Source organism: Micropterus salmoides, unplaced genomic scaffold, assembly GCF_014851395.1.
Source record: "Micropterus salmoides isolate LMB-PRFRI ecotype aquatic unplaced genomic scaffold, ASM1485139v1 Ms_hic_scaffold_16, whole genome shotgun sequence".
Taxonomy (NCBI): Eukaryota; Metazoa; Chordata; class Actinopteri; order Centrarchiformes; family Centrarchidae; genus Micropterus; species Micropterus salmoides.
The window spans coordinates 14031908-14052820 of NW_024040707.1; the positions used below are offsets into that span (position 1 = coordinate 14031908).

General features: G+C 40.3%; 1 protein-coding gene across 14 annotated transcripts in view; it reads right to left on the reverse strand.

Annotated features, from left to right (window-relative positions):
• Positions 1-20913, reverse strand: part of LOC119905361 (membrane-associated guanylate kinase, WW and PDZ domain-containing protein 1-like) — a 103979-nt gene that overhangs the window by 29737 nt on the left and 53329 nt on the right. For 5 of the 14 annotated variants that reach the window (XM_038722310.1, XM_038722307.1, XM_038722309.1 and 2 more), the window contains 6 exons: positions 6531-6650; positions 4677-4865; positions 3286-3508; positions 2937-2984; positions 2588-2667; positions 1931-1969 (listed from right to left, as the gene is read on the reverse strand). In XM_038722310.1, coding sequence (XP_038578238.1) covers positions 1931-1969; positions 2588-2667; positions 2937-2984; positions 3286-3508; positions 4677-4865; positions 6531-6650 — 699 coding nt within the window. Of the gene's footprint in view, positions 1-1930; positions 1970-2587; positions 2668-2936; positions 2985-3285; positions 3509-4676; positions 4866-6530; positions 6651-7174; positions 7256-20913 lie in introns of all 14 variants that reach the window. The other 9 variants (XM_038722320.1, XM_038722308.1, XM_038722314.1 and 6 more) reach the window with 6 other exon arrangements.

The following is a 20913-nucleotide window of genomic DNA, read 5'->3' on the forward strand; positions in this document are numbered from 1 at the left end:
CTAGTTTTTATACTACATTTACAGTAGATGTATCGCAAAATCATACTACTAATGTCTCCACATTGCTTATTTTCTCTGTTCTGTTATGTGAAGCATGCTTCATCAGCACTTGCTGTTTTATGACACTGCTTTCTGCTGTTTTGAATTCTTCCATAAATGCCAAAACGTAATCCAATGCCAAGAAAAACAAAATAAAACTTTTACTTTTGGACAAAAAGGATTTATGACCATTATTTTATTTTGAAAACAACATTTATTTGAAATTGTATTTTTGAAATCCTATCTGTGGTTTCTACCTGCCAAGGACCCACAACACTATTAAATGTTCCCTTTAACATTTCTGTTTTATTACAATTGTAAAAGTAAAATGGTTCAAGCCCACATTGACTCCTTGAACTGGTACAGAGGATTCTAGCAGTGCCAGTAGCACTTATGTTTTAGGAATATTTACAGATCTAGTCAACATGTCAGACATGTTTTAATTTCTCCTGCTGCCTACAACCACTTTTATTATGCTCATTATGACTAAAACACCTGACAAAACCTGTGAAAACAAAGACCTTGCATATTACAATAATATTCCGCAGTACACACACCTAAACACACTTCATGGGAACAGGCGGACAGATGAAGCCTCCTAAACTGACACATTCCCATTAAGATGTTGGCCTCTCAGTCCTCCACACTATATTTGATTTCAGACAAAGACGTTACCTCCTTGTGTTACTGTGGGCTTCTTCCAAGTCCAGTAAACACTTTTATAAGAGACTGGATTTCACAATCAATAATCACAGACTTCATCTGAACAGCCAGCAATAATAAAGGCTTACAGCCAGACGTTCAAGGCCTTGTTTGAGACTGAGCTCTCGTTCCATTACAGGGTTGTTTGTGTAACCTGCAAATTACCAGTCTGTGAAGCAACTTAAGTATACAATGTAAACCTGAGTCCTCAGCAAAACCTCAGCATAATGTGTTTTTGGGCAAAAAAACTCCTGCTATTCACACTACGAACCGGGAGGAGCTGAATGTTTCAAAAACAGGCACAACCTTTCTTTGGACACGGATGTTAGAATTTAAGGCTAGAGCTATGATCAACAACATATACATAATTTTTTTAATCCACACACACACACACACACACACACACACACACACACACACACACACACACACACACACACACACACACTAAATCTCACAGAAATACATGCGAGGGATTAATATCCTGAGGCTCAAGACAGGGACACAGACATAACTTATGCTTGTCAGATTTACATAAGATGGTTTTATTTACCATTGATAAACATAAACCATCTCCACTCTGCAGGAATTGGCATCTGCAGGAAATCCATTATGCTTTAAAGTTACTCTGTGGAGTTTTCAGTAAACAAATAGAGATTTGTAAATGTAAACAAATAGAGATTTGTTTACATTTACAGTTCTCAGCAATACACATTGTGTGTTTCCTCAACATCTACACATTGAATCCATTGCTGACTAGTTTCTTTTGTTTTTGTTTTTTTATGAAACTTGCATTGTTTACATAAGCTTGCAATCTTCTCCTCTTTTTCGGTCATATTGCCATTACAGCACATTACCACCACCAATTATCTTTGTGCACCACTGCTCTCTGCAGCTTGCACAAGCACCACGTCACCTCTCTGCTTGTAGCATGCACAAAACACAATCACCATAACTTTGCTAGACGGCTCATTTAAATCCTTACAGCCTTCTTTTATGCTGCCTCAAAAATCTCTCCACTGCAGCCTGCTGGCAGAATTTAGAAGCTTGGATTTTCAAACAATGTGAATAGAAGAAACCATTTTACCACTTTTAGTGCAGCATTTTAGAGATGATCGTTCTAAATAATTATATAACCTAATTTAATATCCCCCAGCATAACTTTTGCTTGAAACAAAAAATCCTGTACCTAGATCCGTCTCCAGGTCTTCCGTATGTATCCCTTCTTCTCCAAGTTGAAAGCAGGATGAAACAAAGCAGACAAAATGAAGAATAGAAAAAAGGATGGGTAGCAAAAGAGAGGTGGGTCAGGGATAGAGGAATCAAGAGAAAATAAAGAATGAAGTGATGGTCCAGAGAAAGGCAAATAGGGAAACAGAAACCCCTTAGTCTCAATTCACAGGATAAAACAGCATCTTAAAAAACTGAGAAATGTAGTAGAAGTGCAGTGTGCCACTCTACATTTCACCACTTGATGGTGCAATATTGCAATTTGTGTTCTGAATTCTGAAGTAGTCAACTGTCACTTGGAATTTTATCCAACATTTTTTGTTTATTTGGGTATTATTTGTCACCTCTTTATTTGATAATAGTTGTGAAAGAAAACTAAATCAGCTGTTTAGAGTATGGCAAATGCAGGACACATACTAATATCAGCTGATCTTGCCTCAAACCTCTGATCGGATATCTTCTAAAAATACGCTACTGAGAAATGAAGGTATTAACAACCACTCAGTACACAAGAGGAGCACAATGTGTGAGACCTCACGCACCACCTACTGATTCAAACACTACAAAGACGCGTGAATGTACACTTAAGTTATGTAAATCATGTGTACCAGCTTACCATCGTCATCACACTCTTCCAAAGGCCTGGCCTTGTCTCTACACCGAGGATCCAGCCATGATGTGGTCTTTGTGTTGTGGCTGAGAGGAAAAAACAAGAAAACGAAACAATTCAACACAGGCCGTCAAACTGTCATATGAAAGCACAGCAGGGATGCAGGAATGCATCAATAAGAATTAGAAAGTAAACCGCGTCAGCAAGTTTAGAGAGGACAGCAGGCGTCTGCTGCAAAGAGAAATGAGAACAACAGAGCGACAGAGGCAGGATATCAACAATAAATAACCTGACTTTCCCCTCTATTGTTAAACAAGAACATACTGTAATTCAGTGATAGCAGAAATGAACATACAAGCTCTGAAAATACACAGCCATGTCCTGGTGGTGTGCCTTTGCCGTGCTGCAGAGAAGACAGAGAGGTGGAGGTAGTCAGGTGATCAGGATGTGATCTCCTTTAGAGATCGGGACATGCAGGGATTAACAGGAAAGCAGTGGCACCCAGGGGGCTGGGCAGGTTGGCTGGGGAGGCCTAAAAACCAAATCATGGGGGAAGACAAGCCACTGGACGAACAAAAGGGATAATAGTGCAGGTAAAATACAGAAAACACCAACTACTATGAGCTACAGTGAGAAATGCTTATTCAGGCAGTGCAAAGAGTGTGTGCAGGAGATCAAAACCGCTGCAGGTTGTTGATACATACTCTATGAAGTAAAGTTCTCCGCTCTCAGTGTAGGCCATCTCCCAGTTCTCAGGCAGCTGCCCCAGCGGGTCTTCCGGGGAGACCTGCGGTTCTGCGAGGGTCTGCTGCCCACTGTCTGCGGTGAAGGTGGCCGCATTGTTCAGACCACAGGATGGAGCATTGTCACGCGCGGGGTATGGCCGGAGGATGCCGCCGCGGCTCTCGTCCTGGTCGTTAGGGTTACCTGTGCACAACAAAGGAGAGGGGAAGAGACTACGCACTAAGGATCCTGGGTAGCACAACACGGAACGACAACATCCAAAAAAAAAAAAAGAAAGAACAAAAAGTTTATGTCTCATGCATGCAAGAAAGAAACAGATGAAATAAGCAGGCATGCTCACTCTGGATACCCTTTAGCACATATAATGCAACTTCAACTACACTAAACTCCCACACACCCTTCCCCCTATCTTAAATTTGGCTCCCGCCTACTTCTAGTGTATTGAAAGGGCCCCAGGAATATGCTAATTCTTTCAACAACAGTCTTTCCCAAACTCTTTTTGACCCCCACTCTGTTTTACCTCTCCACCCATAAGCCTCTTTCTCCTAAAGCTAGCTATCCGAACACCCATCCCCACTTGCTCCCCAGTCTTAGCTCAATGTCCTCCACTACTTCCGTGGGCCTTTCAGGGTTGATCAAATGCTAATTCAACACTCTACCAGCCTGGCAAGGGGATACAGAGAGGGCATAGATTCACAGCATCAAGAGAGAAGGAAAAAAAACAACACACCATCTCTTGCACTTGAAAAACAGGATAGAGCTCAAAGAAGAGAGGGAAAAAGACTTAAGCATTATTTTGTCACCTATTTTCTCTTCTTACATACATACATGGAAATGATTTACATGGAGATGACTACTCTGCTAATACATGTTGAGAAATATCTGCCATGAAACTATATCACCTGATAACACTTGGTGAACATGTACACATGCTAGGGGGAATTTAATGAAGAAAAGCAAGAAACTGAAAAATAACATACAGGTAGGAAAGGATGTGAGAGAAAATCATAAATCTTGTGAATGTAGCCTGTAATCTATTTCTTCCCCCAGTACACCCCTCCTCACAGGCAGATGGCAGTGTTTGGAGGTTTGCAGTGAAGGAATCAGCATCACAAAGACATGATGTAACCACCAGACACCCAGCGCCGTACAACAGAGGAGAGGATCAGAAACACACACATATTCACTCCCTCCTTCTGTATTCCTAATCTTGGGCACACACACGCGTGCACAGACACTCCTGAAACACACATCCACTTGAGAACAGCACAGATGGAGAATGCTACACATGCACAGACAAAGAAAAAGAAACTTCAACAAGAGACTGGAGAGGGTGCAGCTACGCCCTCACCTGTAAAACTGTTGTTCATTTCCGTGGCCTGGTCGTCATCGTCGTCGTCAGCAGGCACTACTCGGGCGTTTTGCATGTCATTGTAGGACTTGGTGCGCTTTGGGGTGGACTGCTGGGAGCCTGCATCATTGAGAATCACTGTCCCGATGATGGGCTGCCTTGGCGGCTTGGGGGTCCCATAATAGTTACCTAGGCAACAAGAAGGACATTAGCATGCTTGAGAGAGAGACACTGGAGGAGAAACTGAGACAGAGAGAGGAAGCCAGGGATAAAAACAGGCTGGGGATAAAAAAAAAAAACACACAAACAGGATGAGGGTCTATGAAACCTCAGAATAATACGCTGAGATGAAAAGACATAAACTGAATGACAATGTGACTACAAGTCGTGAAAATTAGCAGCTGCTGGGAAAGCCAAACAGTTCTATATTGTGTTTGAGGCTGTAGAACTGTATTGTCTGGACGCTGAAAGCACACTGAGCAAAAACAATGGACCAGCAGCAACACCCAGCTTGTTTTTCGGACTGACATTGTTTTTGTCAGTGGTGCAAACAAATAATTTATGGAAAAAAATCAGACATGGCATGAATCATGTGTCCAAATATTCTATGTAAATAGAAATAGGTCATGGTGGCGTAGGGGTCTAATGCATACCACGTAATGGAAACATTAAAGGAGTAGCTCAATAGCTTTTGGAAATGCGCTTATTCACTTCCTTGCTTGTGTTAGATGAGAAAAGGACACCACTTTTAAATCTGTCGGTATAAAGCTGGAGCCTGAAACCATGAAGCATAAAGACTGGAAACAGCTAAAACAGCTCTGACCATAGGTAACAAAATCCACCAAGCAGCCCCTCAAAAGTTCACTAGTACGTGATGTCTCATTTGTTTAATCTGCACAAAACTCTAAGTGTATAGACAACAATTTGTTTTACAGGGTGTGTGCGACTATTTCGTGGCCGGGCGCAGTAGCCTCCTGGATTCTCTGCGGGTTGCCAAACAAAAATATGCTACTTCACTTTGAGAGTTAGATGAGTACATCAATATAGGCCGCAGCCGATTATCTTTTAGGTTTAGGATTAAGGCTGGAAGCAGGGGGAAACAGCTAGCATGTCTCTGTCCAAAAACAAACAAGATATGATTTGTTAATTAATGAGCTTTAGAGGGGCTGGTAGGCAGAAGTGGTTACCTACAGACAGAACCAGGCTAGCGCTTACCACCTGTTTCCAGTCTTTTTATGCAAAAAATGATGCTATGCCTTCTTGCTGTAATTCCATAGTGCATTTAATCAAATATTTCTCTATATATTCATATATCCAGAACTATGAATCAATAATCCTGTATTCCTGTGGTTGTCTGTATGGCCGCAGACTCCTGTGGACAGGTATTTGACATTGTCTGCGTGAAAGAGAGAAACGTGCCAACACACAGAAGAACCTGTGCCAAGCAGATTAATGTCGTAACATTCTCTCCCAGCCTCATGTGCTCAATCACACGTGGAACACACAGGCTTGCACACAAACACACAGTGCACAAACACACATCCGCCCACACACGCATGTTTACACGCACAGGTTTGTGTCAGTATGAGACTTAGCGCTGCACAACACTGTCCTAATCAGAGTGAGAGGGGCAGATGTGGAGTGACCTGCTGTCTCCTGGATGCATCTCCCCCCTTCATGCACAGTCTAATCGGAATCAACTGAGTGAACACACTTATAGCCCGCCTGCATGTAGGAAAAAATAAATGTTGATCGCTGCCACGCTCATTGTATCTGTGGAGAATCAGGCCACCTGCGCTATCATGAGCTGCAGGGATTTTCAGTTATGTTGATGATAATGATCATCATCCTCACCTTCATATGTTCCTATTTCCAGAAGTGTGCCACTCTCTTCAAGTTCTAGGAAGTCCTCCACAGACAGGAAGTTGTAATCCACCCCTGGGACCTCTCCGTCTCGAGGGGGGCGGGTCGTACCTAAGGGCAGGAAAAACAAACAAAGTTTAGGTGGCTGCTAGTTACCTGCATGCAATAACCTTCAGGCCGCGTGCTTACAGTTGACTGAAGATGAAATCAGTTTTCCCTCATGGCACAAACCACTACCTGACTGAAAGTGTTAAAATGCAGTCAACCCTGACATTCATTCAGCTTTTTGAGATGATGACCGGCCATGGGCAAGGGTTTTCAAAGCAGTAAATGAGAGAGTTCTGAAATCAGGAGGGCGTGATTGTAATTCAGAGCGGCGATTGGAAGCAAAGAATATTAGGCTCTCTCTGCCTCATGGGAAAACTGCTGCCTGCTGTAAGTCAGAAGATAAAATAAAGGTGACCTTAAGCCATAGTCCTGATAACTGTTATCAATCCATCAATTTCTTCATGGTGAGTCTGGAATTGTAAAATGCACCAACATAATAGTATTATAGTCATTTAACTTAAGCTGTTATTGATCGTTAAAGCTGCATTGTCCCCACTTCGACTGCAATGCTGAACAGCTACACTTACTGCATTCTTAGGTGTTGTCAGGTTTAACGGTTGTCACACAAAAGCTTTTCAGTCTGAGGCAATGGAAACCAGGACTGATTCCTTTATGTAAAAAGAAAAGAAAACATGAGACAGTGAAACTCAGGATATTTGACATAATTCTGAAAGAATTGCACATCAGAGGACTGATTAGATTCTCTATTGAATTTGGTTTCAAATTCTGTTAAAAGGTAAACCAACATTAAAATTTTCCTTGCTGGGCCTTACTGCCTCGAACCTGATCCCTTACTGGGGTTAATGATTAGTGGTTTGCGGTGTTTTTACTTTGTAGTGGGAACACTTTGTAGGAGGAAGCTGACACCAGACAATGGAGAGAGGAGCTATTGTGTCTCTGTCTTCATAAAAGGGAGACGAGATGACGGGCCAGATGGTTGATAGAAGTTGTAACCCGTCTGTGACCAGAACAGGAGTATATACATGCCTATAAAGTATATTTATATATAAAGATATACACAGATGTATACACTTCCCTCTCAAGTGAGATAGACTCCACTGTAATACATGCAGAAGAGAATCATTGTGGGTAAGACACAATGCCTACTACTGGGTCTATGTGATGGTAAACAGAAGTACAGTAACTTCCTACAGGAAAAGGAACAACTACCTTAAAACAAAACTCAAGTCCACAGCCAGGATACCAAATTTCATGGCTATCCATCCAATAGTTGTCACTCTTCAACTATTAACATCATCACTGTGTTCTACCGGTGAAAAACCTCATGTTTGACACAAGACTCTTGCTTGTTCAAGTGATTACCAGAACCTCTCCAATATGCAAGCTTACACTCCATCCCTCAGCGTACACCCAGCCCACAAACACCCCGATAATAGGCAAGTCTTTACAATACACAGCTCAGTCCTATACCTGCACTCACACTTACACTTACAGCCTGTGGATACCCTAAATGGACCTTTGTGAAGACAGCCACAAAATCCAAGAAGAACAAAACTACAGGGGAGGAGGAAAAGAAGGTCAAACACAACAACATTGTGATTCCATACGTGTCTGGAGTATCAGAGAAACTCAGGAGGATTTTCAACAAACATAACATCCCTGTGTTTTTTAAACCCAAGAACACACTAAGACAGATGCTGGTACACCCCAAAGACCGCACACCCAAACACAAGAAAAGCAATCTAGTGTATGCGGTCCAATGCAGTGAGGAATGCACAGACCTGTATATTGGGGAGACTAAACAACCACTTCACAAACGCATGGCTCAACACAGAAGGGCCAACTCCTCAGGTCAAGACTCTGCAGTCTACTTACATCTGAAGGACAGAGGACACTCGTTTGAGGACCACCAGGTGCACATTTTAGACAGATGAATGGTTTGAAAGAGGTGTCAAGGAAGCCATCTACACCCGGGTTGAGAAGCCGTCATTGAACAGGGGAGGGGGTCTACGCCACCACTTATCCCCCACTTACAATGCTGTCCTTTCATCACTTCCCAGGAAACTCAACAAACGTAACCTATTGACCTCAGGTGAAGATACCAACGATGGTCGTTCAGTCTTGGCCACAGGTAGTCTTAACGACTGTAACGACTGTCATCACAGCAACAAGGAACACTAACGAACCAGCGGTATCGATGACCCGGGCCAACGTCCCCACTGAGGTTAAATAGCTGAGTTTCCCTGCCAGTCAGTCAGAACTGAAGAAGTCCTTTGGATGAGGGACGAAACGTCTTCCAGTATCTTCAACCAAGTCCAGTTGCCCTTGATTTTAACCTTCGTTGGATAACTATGACCTGGATGACTGAGAATCTTCATAGACACTCCAAACGCTATGGTGATTCTTTTTATCACTTTTCTCTCACTGCTACACTGAAAATGATACTCAAGATAAACTGATAAGGAGGAGGCAATTTAGGTGACATAGTGCTCAGAATGTGAGCAACAAAAAAAACACATGATATATCATCTAAGTGACCGCTTACAGCAGCAGCACACAAGCACAGCACTGCTTTGTATTCACCTCAGTGGATCACGATGAGATGAAAGTGAAGTTGTCTGGGAGTTTGAGTCATAGGACTGTGTGGTCCCACGGTGGGAGATGTTTCTGAGGCTCAGTGTGCACTAATGACACTATCTGCTGAGCAGGGAATGGAGCTGTTATTCCAGGCTATTCCCCACAGTGGAGGGCTCTGATAAGATGACTAATTCTGGTATGCCTATAGTACAGAATATTAAAGGCTGAACACTGCCTCATTACAACAGATCTTTCAGCTTCTGTTACGGGTTACGTCACTATATGTTTGGCATAAAACACTGATTTCCCTAAATGTTTCCTAATCTTTTAACCCTTGTGATGACTTGAGTGGTACTGCATTCATTTCACAGAGTTTATGATTCAGACACCAGCTCTGCAGCCATTTGACAATTCCACTTCCTCATGAAACGTGACAATCTGAGCTTCTGGGTTATGTAAGTAAATTAAATATTTTCAGTACAGTAGGACATCACTCTTGTTGCATTGAAGCAATATATCCCCACATTGTTACGCATTTTATGATGTCACAGCCATGGTTGCTAATTTTTTATAATTCAGAGCTGAGATGCTGAGATATCTCTGTTGTTGACTGCAGCAAAGTCAAATAAGAGAAGACAAAGTGGGGATTCCAATTTAAGACAAATGTCACATTTGTCATGTTACAGCAATATAACATATAATATAATACAACATAATATATATATATATATATATATATATATATATATACACATACATACACAGGCTGTGGGAAAAGGACATGAACAAATAAAAAATAAATACAAAAACATATTCAAAGTGGTAAGTAGGCTTAGACTTTTATACCTTAAAAGTACAACAAGTACAAGGCTTTAGTGCTTCAATCAGTCTCTGTAGGATGGTATCGGTATACAAAAGCATCTCTGCATCTCTGCAACTGGGGCAAGTTAGCTATTCAGCACAAGTTACTATGGCTAATTACCCCAGGAAGAAGTACACCACCGTCAAAGGACTGAAAACCTGAAGTTACCTCACTAACTTCAAATCCTGCTTCGCAGTACGGGGCCACTGGTCAACAAGCAAGGTCATTTATTGAATATTTATTGACCATCTGTTATATTGTTATTGAAAAAAAATATTGCAACCATTATTGTTATTGTTTTATTGTCTAGCCCTATGTGATATTAATAATTTTCTGGAAAATAAATGAAGAAATTGTTTAGAGCTGCAGCATCTGCAACACTTTTTTGATTGATTCATTGTTTGTCATTCTTCAAATAAAAATGCTAAATATGATGGTTACAGCTTCTTAAATGTGAGAATTCACTGCTTTTCTTTGTCTTACGTGATAGTAAGTAGAATTATTTTGAGGTTTTAGACTTTAGGTCGAACAAAACAAGACATTTTATGTGATGTGACTTTGTTCCCTATATAGTATATTCTGATGGGCATTTTCACTGTCTGGTGTTTTACAGACAGAACAATGTATCAAGAAAACATTGGACTCATTAATAATGAAAATAATGGTTAGTTGCATACCTAAAATAAGCAGACAGGAAGTCGGTTTTCATTAACCCATCTTACACATCTACGACTTGACCACACTGATGCAAAATTTATTAAAACTTAAACATTCATTAATTGATTAGTGGATTGTAAACTGAATGTCTTTGGGTTATACTGTTGGTTGGTCAAAACAACACATTTGATGATGTCACTTTGGGCTTTAGTAAAATTTTATGAGAATTCTTCAGAATTTTGTTCTATAGACAAAAACGATGAATGACAGTAGACTGATTCACAGTATATTGTGTGATATTATATTTATTGTCATATTGCACACCCTATTACACAGAAAGTCTTCTAGAACTGAGAGATGATAAACATGCATATAATGATAAAATATCTTTTTCATCAGCACAGCTCAAGCCCACTTGATGGCATTTATACGTTTTATTGTTGCTAAAGAACCAACTTTTTAGAAATCATTAACTAATATAAGGACTTTTTGTTAAGTTTGGCAGATAACTCCTGTTGAATTACTCGGCAGCTTGTCGTCAGTTGGACTCACAGAGAGAGAGTCTGAATGCTCTCAGTGTACGACAGAAACAGTGAGGTCACATTTTTCTCCTTACTATCAGTATGGATAGTCTATTTTCTCTGGCCAGAGAAACAATGATGGCCCTGACCCCGGCTCTGATGAACTAAGTTCCACTGACAGTCATCAATGGGCTCCATTCTTTCACTGTGAGAAACCAGCCAGTGGACGCATGAATGTAAAAATTAAACAAGCACATTTGGAAACATCTTCAGTTTAGAAATGCCACCAAACCCAGCAGAGAGAAATCTTTGTTCAGGGAAAAATTGGGTGCTTATGCTCCCAGAGAGCATACAAGGCAGTATAAAAATGCCCGAGTGTTACCTTTTATTTTTACTTTGTTGTACTGGTAGGAAAACCAGTAAAAGCAACACCTGTAAAATAAATGCAATTCAATACAACAACAACACCACCACCACAAGCTACTGCTTAAAATAACAACAGAGCTGAAGCAATATCTCTCTGTCACTGCTAAAAAACTAAACACTATGAGCTTCACAAACATAGTATTTATTGCAGGTATATTGTATTGGGTTACATTATTGGTGTCCACTCCCTGTATTTCTTGTTCTGTGTTATTCCAAGTAGATGCACATGCTAGGAAAAACAAAAACTTTAAAAGCTATATAAAGGCAATATCATGCATTTCTAAAAATGTTTAGAATCATTAATCACAACTGACAGATCTTTTGGTAGAAAAAGTGACAGTTCTTTGAACTGTAGTGAAATGAGGATGTCTATATTCTGCGGTCTCCCTTATTTTGCTTTTAGAAAATCATATAAGACAAGCCTGGGCAGACTTCTGTAGGCATCAAATATGCTCTTGAAAAGCCACTTTTGCACATTGCGTTTAAAAAATGTAATGGTGTCAGTGGGCATGATTACTCATTAAAGGAAATGAGACATGTCTGTCGTTCGTTTTAATGATGGCATTTTTTTTAGCACTAACCTTGGCTTAAATATACTTAACTCAAATGAGGCTCTACATTTTGAGTGGCTCAGGACTTTCATAAAAAACTGCACACTGACCAGTCCTGCCCAGGCTGTGTTTAGCATCATAAGCAATTTATCAGTAGCTGTAGAAATGATGCAAGCTTGCCCATACTGTAGTATAGTGTACATAATTCTACATAGTTCTATTCATTTTAAATTTGTAATAATTCTGTTTTCTTTTTTTTTTTTTCCCTAATTGGTTTCTTTTTTGCCTTGTTATGTGAGTGTAACGAAACAAATTTCCCCCTGGGGATCAATAAAGTATTTCTATTTGTGATCTGATTGTGATTGCCTGGGTCTCTTCTCAGTATTTACTGTGGTGTTACAGGGTATTGATTCTGTGTTTTTTCTAACCATTTCAGTGTCTTTGTGATGTAAAAGTTGTGGTCAGAGACAGAAAAGTGGTTCGTGTAGGCCTACATTACTCACATCTACCAGTGTAGTGTGTATCCTGCATAAATAACACAACACAAAATACACAGAGAGGTAGCATTACATAACATCGAAAGGCTCAGACTGTTTTTATGACATTTTGTTGCAGATAGAGAGGCATCATGCACATCTAACAGGGGAAGCTGAAGTCTGCACAGTAGCATCTTTCTCACTAGCCCAAACATGCTAATCCTGCCCAGGCTGAAGCTGCCATAGGAGTACTTGTCTTAAATGTGCCAAATATTAACACCTGAACTGCACTGGGTAAAAGTTTTACAGTATGTACTGTACTCTTCTGTTCACCACTGAAAAAATCCATCATCAGTATTGATAGAAGATAATATGTTTTTTTTTATTACATAACAACAATGAAGACTGATTGACCACATTTTGAGAGTCTGTTATACAACTGATACTGCTCTCATGTCTGTAAATATGAAGCTAAAGCCAGCAGCCTATTATTTTGATATATATTTATTGTGATATAGATCACAATAAATGACTTCTTTAAGCATCTATATTCTTTCCATTGCTAATTCATGTGATATGGTAAATGTCAATGAAAGAGAACAGTAAGGTAATCAAATTAATCATAAATCTTTTCAGAACCAGTTTTAACACCAATGAGGCAACTCCAGGTATTGAGTAGGGATTATATAACCAACAACATTCATTGAGAAATTCATCAGTTGCGTTCTAACAAAGAACAAAACACCAGTGGAGTACTTTTACCTATGAGTGTCACTGAGAGTACCAAAGAAAAAGATCACAATAAATGACTTCTTTAAGGATATTTTGGATTTAAAACTAGTAGACAAGTTCAAATATGCAAATCCACATCTCAACACGAAAGTGGTCAACGGAAGACTAGAGACTGTACGAACAAAATAGTCCACACACTGTGAGCTGCTCCCAAAGTCTTGCGTTTCAAAATATTACCCAATACCCTTCTTCATAAACATTAACAAGACAGCCACGCTACCAGCTCTGTGAGGCTGTACTTAGGCACACAGTCCTTTGTGCTAAATACTAACATGCTGACATTTAGCAGGTATGTTACCATAGACTGTATATAAGAAGTTGATGTAGCCACGGTGACGTCACCCATCTTGCTTTAGAACCAGAAGTGACCATATTTGGACGAGAGGGTGGAGCTGGGGAGGGATCTGCATTGTTATGCCTGACAGGTCATCCTGGTTGCAACTTGGCAAACACAATGTAGCCATGCCCTAAAGCATACCCTGCTGTATCGACTATTTTTCTCTAAATGGTACCATCATTTACAAAATAAGACTTAACCACATGGTACCTGGCACCTATTTCCGGGAAAAACGCCTAAAATAACATACCCAAAATAAATCAATAATATCTCGTCAACCATTAGGCCTAGATGCATAATTCTGGTCTCCTTTGAAAGGTCAGAAGCTAAGGAATATAAATACATTGTATATTAACATATTTATTTTACCATTACAGACTACATGGAGATGCAATATATAAATAATATGATATTTTCATTCTCGCCTGGTAAAAAAAAGCTATATTTTAATGCAATAAACCATCAAAACCATCATAAGTTAGATTATAATGCACCTGAATTTCTTCTAATACACCCGGAATACAACTAACTGTAAATTTGATGAAAAGAAACTGATATATAACAGTTATTACACAATCTTTCAAAAATATACCAGGCGAATGTCCATGTTTTGGCCATATTTACTGTTTAGATGTTCATGAGTTATCTTCAAAACATTATTTCTCTCCATACAACCACATTCCAAATAACAGAAAACTTCCAAAACATTTAAATATTGATAAAAACAGTCAATATTCCTATGACCAAAAGCACTCCCATGCTTTACAGGCCACAGAGAACAGAACATCCTACAGGGTAGAGATCTGCGCGGGACTGTTTTCTTGATCCCGGTCCTGCCCGCTCCCGCAACATGTGTGTTACTCTACCGCCCATTCCCGCAACATGTGTATCCACTCCCGCCCGCACCCGCAAACATTGTGACATGCAGGGTAAAAAAAAACAGACACAAATGTTTGGGCTATGCTAAACGCCTGTGTGACGGAAACCAGCGAGGCTGTGCAGTGAGTAAACCTCACTCCCAACACCTTAGGAGACGTAGGCTAACTGGCGAGGGTCATCAGTGGCCACGGGGTTTAGCTCCGTTGTCAGTGGGTCCACCTCCCATATCAAAGATCGCTGGTAGGAATCAGGCCCGTTAAGTACGTTCACGTGAGCGATCGCATGTGCTCTTTTTTATCTTCTTTTCAACTTCGTTTGTTGACTCCATCTTATCAGCGTTACTGCGGGACCCGCAGTATATTTGTTTTACCGCCCGCAGCACAGTTAAAACCGCCCGCTCCCGTGAGATTTGTGTTGGATCCCAATCCCAATGCACCTCTCTACTACAGGGCTCTTTCTCTTCGTATTGAAGAGACGAATTGTGATTGATATCCTGCATGTCTGTGTAGCTCCTACGGGTCGCCAGCAGAGGCCGATAAAGACCGCCTCCGCCAAAGCAAACTCTACTCTATCTGACAACAGAAAGGAAACTTGTCAGCTCAGCTGACCTTACCAAGATGGCGGCCCGCCAGACGGTCTCTGTTGACACAAACGACCGCTGTTTTTGGACAGAAAACAGCTAGAACAGCGAAAATCGATTGGGCAGGTCCAGTACCAAGAGGTTAAACTAGCAACTGAGACCATAAACTGAGGTAATAAATCAAGTGACAAGTAGTAGTTTTGTCCCAATGCAGACTTCTTTTTGCACCCAGGGGAGTTGCCACCTGCTGCCCATGAGAAAAAATCCAGGGTAAGGTACTTTTGCATTGGTTTCACTTTTCAGACCCAGAGGCAACGTCCACTTCTTTTATACAGTCTATGTATGTTATGTTAGCCAACTTAGTTGAAAATTTCAGTTTTGACCCAATGATGTCGCCCCATGAAATATCAGACAATCACCAACATTGTTACAATTCTCTCCTTTCATCTTCATTTCTCACTCACAACAAAGTTTAATTTCTCTGTTTATGTCTTCCTGATTTTGAAAATATTCATTGGTTTTAGTTGGCGGACACAGCAGTTGTTTCAAGGTGTGATGTGGTGTTCACCACAACACATTTGATTCCCTACTAAACACACAACATCCAATCAGTATCTATTTCTCTTTCAACAACATCAATCAGCTACTCCAGTCCATGCCCACAGGGAGACGAAGGAGGGAAGTACAGGGCTGTTGTGACAGGGGACATCTGCCAAATGGTAGAACGGAAGGAAAGGGAGAAAGATGGAGAGAGTGGAAGAGGATGAGGGGGGTACAGACAAATAATACATAGCGGGAAATCACCTAATGGGCACGTGAAATCCCTTGCACAACAAACAGCTCGCAGTTTCTTCCTCATTCTCACCTCTTGCTGTCTGACAAACAACCGCAGAGCAGACAAACACACACAGCACCTCTGGCTTGTTGTGCGGCACACGCTCCGTGCAGCGCATCTCCACTTTCATCTTGTCTGGGCATCGTGTTATTGAGTGAGTAGCATCTCACTCTCTTCCTCACAAGGATGAAGCTGGGTGTGTGCATGCCTGCGGGTGTGTGTGTGTGTGTGAGAGAGTTATTGATCTACGTACTGCTAAAAGGATAAAGGAGTCCAGGCAAACCTGTCGTCGCTTCTGTCACGTCATCAACATTGCCTCTATGTCTCTATCACGGCACTGGTATACCTAATGTACAATCCAATTCAGACCGGTGCTGTAACAAGGAGCTGATTGACTGATTAGTTGATGGACACAAAATTAATCAACAACAACAACAACATTCACTGACTCCTACTTTTTAAATGTGAGTGTTTTTCCGTTTTAGGGCTGCAGCTAGTGATTATTGTATTTGCCGATTAATCTATCAATTATTTTTTCCATTAAGGGGCTATATGTTCTTTTCTAATGAAATTAATCATATTTTTAATGCCTGTTTGTGAATAGGTTGTAACCTCACAAAAAAGATGAACTGCTTTCTCGGTTGCTAGGAACAGCCACCATACTGTTTCCTATGTGAAGAAATCAGGTGGGATTTTCTGTGAAATCCACTGGTTTACTTAGGCTGCGAGCTCCCAAACCTCTTGCCTACTGATTCTGATATGTACACACAACGAATTACGAAATGGTGTCCACTAATACCAAAAAACAACAAGCTCCCAGCACAACACAGACTCCAACACAAACGTAAGGATGAAAAAAAAGATAAGGCCAAACGAGAATCAGATTGATGTCGGGTGAAAACACTGTCAACATCAGGAAGGCGTTTGAGGAGAAATCTTCGCTTTATTTTCATAACCTACCCAGAGTTGGCTTTTGTCCTATTGTACAGGTAAACTAACATTACTGTAAAGCATGTGAAATATATTGTGATTTTGTGTTTTAGTTGGCTCAAGTTAGATAACATTAGCATGCCAGCTAACGCCAACTAGTTCCTAATGTTTTTTCCGTTGCAAAATACTCCAGTTGTATAGCTTGCCACATTACTTTACCAGCTAACTCTGGTACCGGTGTTGATTTAAGCCTGCAAGAAATGATGTAACAGTACAAAGGATGGGACGCTTTGTTTCTAAAACCAATAGTGATGCAAGGCAGGGGCAGCCAGCTGGATTAGCAGGGATCTGGAGTTGTTTGCTTTGTAACAATAAGTTTAGATTTACTGTTATTTTACCAATACTCAGGTACATAGCTTCTTTGCCGTTCTCAACTGCCGTAACTTATGTGGCCCACATAATATACAATAATGCAACACAATGGTGCAGGACAACACCAGAAATGAAGACCCATTCAGTACAATAACATTACTTATTATGGTCGAACTGTTATAGTAAAGTGTGGTAACGATCTCATTTATAATATTCAGTTTAGCTAACTAACTCTTCTCATCCAATACGTTTAGCTGTGCTCACATTGCTGAGGCTCTCCGGTGAAAGTTATTAAAAAGCCAGCAGACTATCTAACGTTGACGTATCATGTCAGCTAAATGCAGCAACAAGCATGAATTAGTTCAAATCAAGCTCATAAAAATATTACGGTAACATTGCAGTGGGAATTTCCCTGAGTTTCCAGCATTTTGTATGATCCTGTCTCCGGTGTGTTGGTCTTTGTTTTGGCTCGCTCATTAGTTCGAACACACGCACAAGCACACGTTTGGGAAGGTAGTGGTTGCAATCTGAAATCTCACCCCTAGAGGGCGCTGAAATCTACACATGATCCCTTTAATCAATTAATTGTTGAGCCTACAAAACATTAGAAACCTTCCTGTCACAGTTTCCCAAAGCCCAAGATGACATTTCAAATAGCTTCTTTTTGTCCGACCAAGAGTCTAAAACCCAAAGAGACTCAATGGATAATGATATAAGCAACAAAGCTTCGCATTTGAGAAGCTGATCAATTAAACGACTAATTGTTGCAGCTCAAATCTGTTACTGTCTGCTGGTGAAACAAAACAAACTATTACCTCCAGTAAAATATAATCGTCATTTTCCACTATTTCTGATACATATAAACAATTAATAGAAGATTAAAGAAATAATCCCGAGAGTAATCAAAAATCAAAAATAATTATCAGTTGCCACACTAGACACAATATTAATATACAGCCTAAAGCTATCCATTGCAGTAACCCTGTTTTCGTGAAGGTAGAAAGTCCAGGAGTTCTTGATTGACGCTGGAACATTTTAAGTCACATTTTATGGTATATGAAGTAGAGGGGCAATCCAAAAAGAGCTATATCATGAGCCAAATCTTAGAGTACACATTAAAGAGTAGTGTTGCACCTCCCACTGTTCTCTGCTCTAGATTTAGCTGCAGTCTGTATGTGGCATACACTTTAAAAGTATACACACACACACACACACACACACACACACACACACACACACACACGGTTGCAGGTACACAGATAGAGGAGAGAAAGAGTGTGTAAACACATATAAGTGTATTCAGTGTGGACTATAAATAGCAGGTTGTGGAAGCCAGTTTCTGTCCTCACTGGCAATTCATAAAAAGCACAGAAGCAGGGGACATGTGTCCCTGATGTGGCCCGTTTGAGTGCATGCTATGACCCACATCCTGTCTCCTAATACTGGGCCACTCACTCACTGCTAACACGCATCATAAACTACAGGAGCGTCCGAGCTGGCCTAATTACAGAGCTTGGAGTTGTAGACCTTGGAGAAAATGTTATCTAATGTCTAATGTATTTGAATCATGATGGACACTTTTTTTCATATGAGCAGGTTGTCTTAATCTGCATTATTGTTAAGCTCTGTCATGACAAAAGGTGACTATTCATCCACACATAACTATGTTTTAATACCAAGGTTTTGTACGAGAAAAGATTAACATCTCCCAAAGTGAGCAACTTGAAGGGCAGTATAGCAGCATCATCTCTCCGTGAGGTGCCACAAAAAGCAGCAAAACGTACTGATAAGACTGAGATGGCCTTTATCTCTGTGCAACAATTACTGTAATGAAAGAGCTGGTCTTGCTACTGGCTGGCCTTATTCAACTACATGATGGCAACAATGTCCTGGCACTCAAGTCATAACACAAAGACAATGACTGGTTGATTTGTCCATATTCTCTTTTGATGATTTAAAAACACAGCTGCTTTTCAATGAACATTGTATTTTAGATGTGTTTGTCTATGATATAAAACGCTGTTTGTTTGTGGTTATTTCACATTTAAGCAAAACCTTACTTCAACCTGCACTAAAACATGCACAGTAAATGAATTGAAATGGACTTCTAGACAGAATATAGAGGTGTTTCCAAATGTTTTTTAATGCTTCTCCACACTGTAAATGAGACATGAAACATTTAGAGGCCATCTTATTTAGCTTCAGAGAAAGCAGATTCTAAGACCATCTGGCTACTGAATCTTTTACAGTGCACAGGGCTCAACTGTCACTATATTAACCAAAATATTCCTTCATATATTGCTTCACATCATTTGGCATTTTCTCATCACAAATACTGAGCTAATATAGATCAACTGAAATGCTACTACACTATTTGCACCACAGTCAATGACAAAAAACACAAATGGGGTTGTACTTTGTTAAAAATGTGAAACACTGTTTTTACTATTAACTGTAAAAACAAACAAATAAACAAAAAATAATCACATTTTAAGTTGCACTGCAGCCCTTTCTGGTGGGCTGACGCAAGCTGTGTGAGCTTATACTAAGAGGGAAGCTGTTATCTGTGGAGGCTGAATAAATATTTCATTCTGAGTGAATGTTTGTATCATATATAAGTGGCCCAAGCCTGCCCGGGATACCCACATGTAACGTAATGTACTGTACATGAATAGAAGGCTAAAGTATCAAAACAATATGATGTGGTAATAATCGTAATGTTGTGAGCATTCATACGTTTTCAAGTTAAGTGACACTTTCTATTTATGGTGTTGTTTTTAGCCATGCTAACTGAGTGATGCTAGGGGATGGCACTGTCGGTTGGTCGGTCCCTCACTTTGATCCAGACTGAAATAGCTCAACTATTGGATGGTCCTTATGGTCCCCAGCAGGTAAAAGTTTTCACTTATCCAGTGAAATACCTAAATTTGGACTGACACAAAATTTTATACAGACATTTATGGTTCCCTGATGATGTATCCAAATAACGTTGGTGGTTTCACACAAGGGATATTGATTATCAGGTGAAAATTTAAGTGTTAACTCTTCTTAATCTCTGTATATCTCTCTCTCTATATATACACAAACATCACACATACTGTATTATTCTTTCCTTTTAACCAGTTTGAATTTGGCTGTGACTTTTTACATTTTAAATATTTCCAATTTGTAATGTGCAAACAAGTGAAGTGCGGGTTGTCAGACTGTGGGTGATATCTATCTCTACGTCCTCCAATGCCCCTCTCTTAATATCCTGTTCTGACCCCTGGTTCAGTTTGTTACCTGGGGCCAAGATAACCTGAATACCTGTCCATCCACACGCGCTCCTGTTTGTCTGTTTGTCATCAGAGACACATACCGCGTATTATTATGTACACATAAAGACAGTGAAAGAAACACAGACACCATCACCACCCCAATCGCATACACACACACACACACACACACACACACACACAAATCCAGGTGAAAAAATCCTCCTGTGCATTAACAAAAGCAGTGGGGCACTGA